The 6856-nt window shown below is 40.2% G+C and overlaps 1 protein-coding gene across 1 annotated transcript; it reads right to left on the bottom strand.

The window, feature by feature from the left end:
- Nucleotides 1–3381: 3381 nt before the first annotated feature.
- On the bottom strand, nucleotides 3382–6629 carry LOC113065526 (neurogenic differentiation factor 4-like). Its single transcript, XM_026236840.1, has 2 exons — nucleotides 6423–6629; nucleotides 3382–5149 (listed from the first exon to the last, which is right to left on the bottom strand). Exon 2 carries the CDS (start codon nucleotides 5141–5143, stop codon nucleotides 4100–4102), a length of 1044 nt encoding a protein of 347 aa, XP_026092625.1. The 5' UTR covers nucleotides 5144–5149; nucleotides 6423–6629; the 3' UTR covers nucleotides 3382–4099.
- Between the last annotated feature and the right edge of the window lie 227 nt (nucleotides 6630–6856).

Here is a 6856-nt window from a genome sequence, read left to right as displayed (position 1 = left end):
CTACCTTGCTTTCTTTTTGTGCCTTTTTCCATAGGGACCCCCATCTGTCCCTCCTCTCCAGCCATTGTGGGGGCTCAAAGCCGGGCCACCTCCACAATACAGTGGGCGTGTAGAGGGGGGAGACAGCGTAAACATGACAGCATCCCCATCCTATTAGAAGCTCTTTAACTTTGACAACCCAGCACTCTCACAAAGCTCTGAGTAGACTAGTCTTGCCTCACAATGTCACTTAAATGGTCTGTTCCACCCTTCTGTGAACTCTAACCTCCCTTTACCTTTACTCTGCTCTGGATCATCATTGAATTTGGCTCTCGCTGTCACTCTTTAGTATGATCTGAGCTCACTGGGCAGGTGCACACCGTCTGCTGTTCTGGAAACTGTCTGTCTGTCTGTCTGTCTGTCTGGCAATCAATCTATCTGTCCATCTATCTGTCTATATGTCTGTCTGTCTGTCTGTCTGTTCATCCATCCATCCATCTTGTAGATTCATCATTTCTTCCTCATCTTTCTCCAAACCTCCTCCTTCCAGTTTCCTCGTCCAGTTGCCTTCTAGCATAAGTCACCTATCAGTTTCATTGTACTCCTGCTCTGTACCTTGACCTCCCCGTTCTCTGGCCTATCCAGTGTGTTTGTGCAAGTGTGTGTGATGTGACTCATGAGGAGGAGGATCACAGCGTTAGCTGAAGCTTAAAAGCAGGGGATTACGGCAGCACAGACACTGATTAAAGCCTTCCAGCCTCCTATGGCCCCATTAATACAATCTTAATCACAATGCTTTATCCCCATCTCCCCCCTATGGATCAGGACCTTTCATTTAGTGGGAGACTGCGTTGTTTGGCCAATGGATTAGTGCCAGAGAGACAAAAACACTGGGGAGGAGTGAAAAAGGTTTCAGACAACACTTTAAAGTCCCTTCATCCACTCCTCTATAACTCGCATTGTAAAATCACAACTACATGCAACTTATGTAATTACCTTGTGCAGAAAAGGAAGATTTGCTATTGCCCCAAAAAGTATTTGAACACTGTATAGCCACTCTTTAAGAAATATGTGATTACATGACTTGCAGAAAATGTATTAAAGTCTGAAATGATGTTTAACAATTTGGAGTCAGAGTGATTTTTTAGTGGATGTTTGAAGTCAGTTCCCCTCAAGTTCACACAGGTTTTTAGAGTTACCACAAGTGTAGTTCATCATCTATGTTCAGATAAGTCTAACAATCATACATTTCTGTTAAATTCTACTTACAATATGTATTTTGAAGTGTACTGTTTTATAAATGTAAATGTAAATTTTGTGAATTGCTAAAGTTGAAACGTGTTTATTTATATAAATGCTACTTATTTAGAAATTGTATTCATTGATGAAATGAAATTAATAAATTTATTTTAGATTAAAATGGCTAAAATGGATTTGGGCCTCTGCATCCGATAATCATCTGTCTTATTCACCTGACGTGGTCACAGGCAGAATAAATCCTTTGAGCTATGGCTGTATTAGAATAAGATTTAAAATTAATTTATGGTCTTTTAAGGTCTTAAAAAAACATCACACTAAGATAGTAATATTCTTCTAATATTTTTTTTTTTTTACTTTGTATGGGTATTTGCTGTGGCACAGAGGTCACAGCAATGACCATCTGCCCTATAGAGAAATGCTACAATCTTCACATGCCTTTTCATTATTGCTAGCACATTTCTCTGTGCCTTCTCATCTGTTTTCAAAAGATATGTCGACAGCAGCTGACAACTCTGAAATCGTTGTCTTATTTCAGCCCTGCTGAGTTCTGCACAGACGGCTGATGTATTTGCAATGAACAATGCCAAAGACAAAGACTGTTAAAACATTTTGTACGGTTTGTATAACATCTGTGGGCAGTAAATTGCACCGTTGTATGAGTACTTGCAAAGCCACAGTTAAAGGGACATCAGCTAATTTCTCATAATTTGATCTCACTTTTACTTTTTTCCCCGAATGCTCTTGACAGTGCAGCTTGAAAACCTTCACTTGACTCCATCTATTCTGTCCTTTCCTCATCTTCGGCCACTCACACCGTCTCAGTGCGTGGAACTATGTGTCATTCCAATGCCCAGCAGACCCACAAGAGGACAGGGTAAGGGGTCACTCAAGAATAAGGCCTTGTTCACCTCCTCTGTTTTGGATTACTCCCTCTCCCACTTTCTCTTTTCTCCCTCGCTCCCTCTCTCTCACTAGTTTGGCCCCAGCTGTCCATCGGCCCCCCGCAGTTCTCCCAGCTGTCGCGGCTCTCTGAACGAACAGCCTCACAACAATGCAGGTCAGAGGTCGAGAGAAAGAACACACTGCACTTACAATAGACCAGTGGTGCCCGCTAAAACAATCGCTCCCTTTTTCTCCTTCACTTCTCTCGCCTTGCCAGGGCTGGAAAAGACAACCTTTAGAGCGGTGGATGAGGTGGGGTCCACTTCAGGCAAAACACCCTCTGAGGCACCCATTCTCATCTTAGTGCCGCTTCCAACAATAAACACACATTCACACACAGGTTCTCTGGCTTGTCACCCCATCATCCCTCTGTTAGTCCATTTGGAGAGGCATCGCATTGTCCGGTATGAGCACACAGCTAAAGCCAACGATCGCCCTGTACTCCAATGATTTAAAGGTTTGTGGAAAAATGCAATGAATGTCTGCAAACATTTTCACCCACTTTTTTCTCCCTATACATCATTAACCCCCTTTTTGTGTACTTGTTTTGTTTTGTTGATTTCCCCAACCATTTTGACAATGAAAAGGCTGGGAAAATGCAAGTGAGAATGAAAGGGGATCCCATGACTTAGTCACCTGTTCCACAGCTATGTGTTCCCATGGCTCCACATGCTCCAATGACTCCCATGCCCATCATAAGACTAATATTAATCAGTAAAATGGCTATTATATATATGATTCTATATGATTATTATACCTATGATCACCTTACAAATTAAGTGATTGCATAGGTGTGTGTGTGTGTGTGTGTGTATATATATATATATATATATATATATATATATATATATATATATATATATATATATATATACTTTTTTAATCTGTTTTTTTTTCCTCAGAGTCTATAAATACATTTGGTCATACATTAAAGAATATTCAGCATGACTATGAAATAAAGATCAAGCATAACAGTGAAACTTTTGATTATCAAGACAAAATTGCATTATTATCTAATGCAATGCATTTTTTATTTCTGGTTTCATTGTTACAATTATTATTCTAGCTGGTAAAATGTTTCATTATGTTTTCAGGTTACATTATAGAATCTCTAAACAATGATAAACAATGATAAAAATGCAAAATGAAGAAACAAATTTGTGTCATATTATATAAGAATATTTATTTCATTAAGTGCGAAACAGGTAAATATATACAAATGCTTCAGCAAAATGACAAATATTGTGGAGAATGACAAAAATACATTTTACTGAATTAATTCCAATAAATAAATTAGATATTTTATGATAATTGGTAACAGTGACTGGCAGTGTACCAAAAAAAAAAACAGTGCTGAGAAAACATACAATTCAAAACATACAATTGTCATCAAAATAAATAATAAATACAGTCATAAATAAATGCATTTGTTATGGCAAATGTAGTGTACTAAATTTGTCCTTTTCTTTTATTCCTCCTATTATAATTTTTTTCTTGTGTTCTGTTTAGTGGGAAATCGGCATCTGGTTAAACCAAAGATAGTAAAAACCTTCCAGTTTGTGTCAGTAGAGATGTACTTTTATGGCAAGTGTACCAAAGTCATCATCCAATTTGAGCTGGAGAACATCAAGTTTATACAGTATACAACCCCCGAACAATTAAAAATAACATTTAAAGAAGTAACAAATTCAGTCATGACAAAAACAAGAATAAATTAATGAAAAATAAACATCTCTTTCTCAGTACTTCAGTTGCCACAGGTAGGTTGCGTTTCAGATACTCTCTAACTGACTGCTCTGGTCTCTTAAGGGATCAGACAGGGTACATGCAAAGTGCCTCCTTAAATTTACTGTGCCCCTGGAAGCACACTAAGGAGCAGGAGGCAGAATTGCTGAGAGTCTGTGGAGGTGATATCTGTTTATTCACTGTAAATGCTGCTCATCTGTGATGTCACAATGTGCGAAGGGGTAAACGGGTCAAAAGCCATGTCTAAAGGAAGCTCAAAACGGGTGCCTGGGAACAGCGGGTGACCCTGAGGAGCTGGAAGACCAGCTAAAGAGGAAGGTGGGTAAGGGTGTGAGGAGATGTAATGGGTGGCATGGGTCGGGTGGGGGGTAAAGTTCCTCTCAGCCTCATGTGGTGACGGCTCCCGCTTGAGGGCGAAGTTGCCACTGATGCTGAGCGGTGGAGTAAGAGGGCCATCGTAAGGTGGCGTGCCGCTGCTACATTCGTTGGGTGAAGAGTTCTCATAGTTAGCCCCCTTGAAACCCTTCAGATGAAGCAAGTGTGTGGCCTCCAATGAGCCGTAGGGCGGACTGGGAAGTCCCGGTGAGGGATAGGTAATGGGGTGACCCTGAGGACCACCAATTCCTGGAACCCCGCACTTTTCATCCAGGTTGTTGAACAGCATGGATGAGGGTTCAAGTTGGAGGCAGCCGGCCACGAGGTTGCTGGTAGGTTGTGAAAGCCCCTTGCATAGCATCTCCACAAAACCAAGGCTCTCGGTTGACTGGCCACTCTCCAAAACCTCCGACAGCGCCCAGATGTAGTTGCGGGCCAGCCGCAGGGTCTCAATTTTGGAGAGCTTCTGGGTCTTCGAGTAACAAGGCATTACGCGCCGCAGACTGTCCAATGCATCGTTCAGCCCATGCATGCGAGAGCGTTCCCTGGCATTGGCCTTGACTCGTCGGGCATGGAAACGCTCTTGTCTGGCTTTGGTCATTTTCTTCTTTTTAGGACCTCTTCGCTTGGGTGCCTTTTCACCGTCGAGACCCACCTCTTCCTCTTCCTCCTCTTCCTCCATATCCTCACTCCCAATCTCTACAGGTCTCCTGTGTAGCGGATAGTGACCAATCTCAGGTGTCCGGTCACCATCCGGTGAGCTGAGGTCTTCCTCCATCCATCCAAGGGAGTTGACTAGCTCAGTCACATCCCCTGGTTTTCCGTAAGGTTTGGTCATCATTGTGATCTGAGGGCACATGAAAAAGATTTGTGAGTACGTTCAAATCAAAATTAAGCCTTATTTACAACTCCATGGGTTTAGATATTCAGAGCTTGACTGAATTGTGCACCTCACACTAGTTAAGACCCTCATAATGGAGAGACTTGACAGACAGCAAGATTATTTTGATGATTATTATATAGCTTACAGCTCTATAATTCCATTTCTTCTCTCAGTTTTAATGCTCCATCTAATGGAAAGACTTTCTGTATGAACCCTTTGATTTCCGCAGTCATTTTGGAGACGCTGTCAAATCTGGGACACGACTGGATTTAGTCCACAGATAAAGCGCTCGGATTTAATTTGAGGGAAGCCTGTAAACCGGAATCAACAAACACAGGACCAAGCCACACTAATACTAGAAAAGTGTTGAATTTGATTTGTTTGAAAGACATCTGCATTGTCTCTAAATATGAGTTTTTGCCACAGAGATTTGTCAGCGTCCTAACACGTATTCTTGCGCTGATTAATAGCCTATTCTATTTGTTTTCTTTTAAAACTAGGGCGAGCTTTTTAGTGAAATGTTGAGATTCTAAGTAAAGTTACATTCAATTGTGCCGTTCACATACATTCGTGGTATTCGTGCATTGGTGCGTGTTTGGTATTCCTTTATAAGTAGCCTACAACGCAAAAGTTTGTTCTAGCCTAATGAATAGAAAATAAATTTATTTATCGGCATTGATGATGATACATTAATAATAATAATGATGATGATAATAATAATAATAATAATAATAATAATAATAATAATAATAATAATAATAATAATAATAATAATGCCTAAGTTAAATTGTTTCCTGAAAATAAAATAAAAATAGTATCTAAAAATCTAGATGGAATCTAAAATTTTCTTCTAAAATGTTTTTTTTTTTTCCCTATGTTTACGCTCTGTTATTTTACTTAATGGGGCAGAAAATAAACTATTTATTGCCATTAAAGTGAAATTACTGAACCTACACATAGGAGCCTGATGAAAATGCTCACTTTATAAGAAAATTTCAAACGGCACTTAGAGGCTTTTGCATCTGAACTCTTCATATATACACAAACACAGATTACCTTTTCATTCAGTTATTAAAAAACAAGAAATTAATATATATAAGCCACAGAATTTTTTTTTTTATCTGAATGTTGTAATAAATCCTGAAATAATAATCTATTCGATTAATACATGCATTAGCCTACTACAGTATCTTTAAAAAGTAACTTTGGTAGCCTAATTTATTAAAAACAACCGTACCTTAATGTAGCTCCTGGCGTCGCTTCAATAAAAGTTTTTAAAAGGTGGTCAGAAACCGTGAACGCACTGTTAAAATGTTTAAAAGAGTTGGTGTAAAAACAGAAAAACAAAGTTCCAGACTCCCCGCTGATGGTTTGTGTGTGTTAACAGTCCGTCTGCGCCAGTGCTGGTCCGTTAGCTCTCCATTGGTGCGTCAGAGCGTGTCGTTTGCCTAACTGAGGCGCATTGACTCCCGGCTTTGACTTTCTAGAGATGCTCATAAGCTCCGCCCACAAGCCCCATACCCCCTCCAGCTGATCCGAACGCGCGTGGCGCGCTCGTGGCCAAAAGTTTCACGACTTAAGTGTGTGAATTTATCCCCGAGCTTTGTGTCTGAGTGTTGGCAGTTCTGTAAAGGGCACGATGCGGCTTCCCTTATACATTATCCTTATAAA

The sequence above is a fragment of the Carassius auratus genome, chromosome 48, assembly GCF_003368295.1.
Source record: "Carassius auratus strain Wakin chromosome 48, ASM336829v1, whole genome shotgun sequence".
Classification (NCBI taxonomy): Eukaryota; Metazoa; Chordata; class Actinopteri; order Cypriniformes; family Cyprinidae; genus Carassius; species Carassius auratus.
Note: the sequence above shows the minus strand (reverse complement) of the source record. Positions and strands in the feature narration are given on the sequence as shown.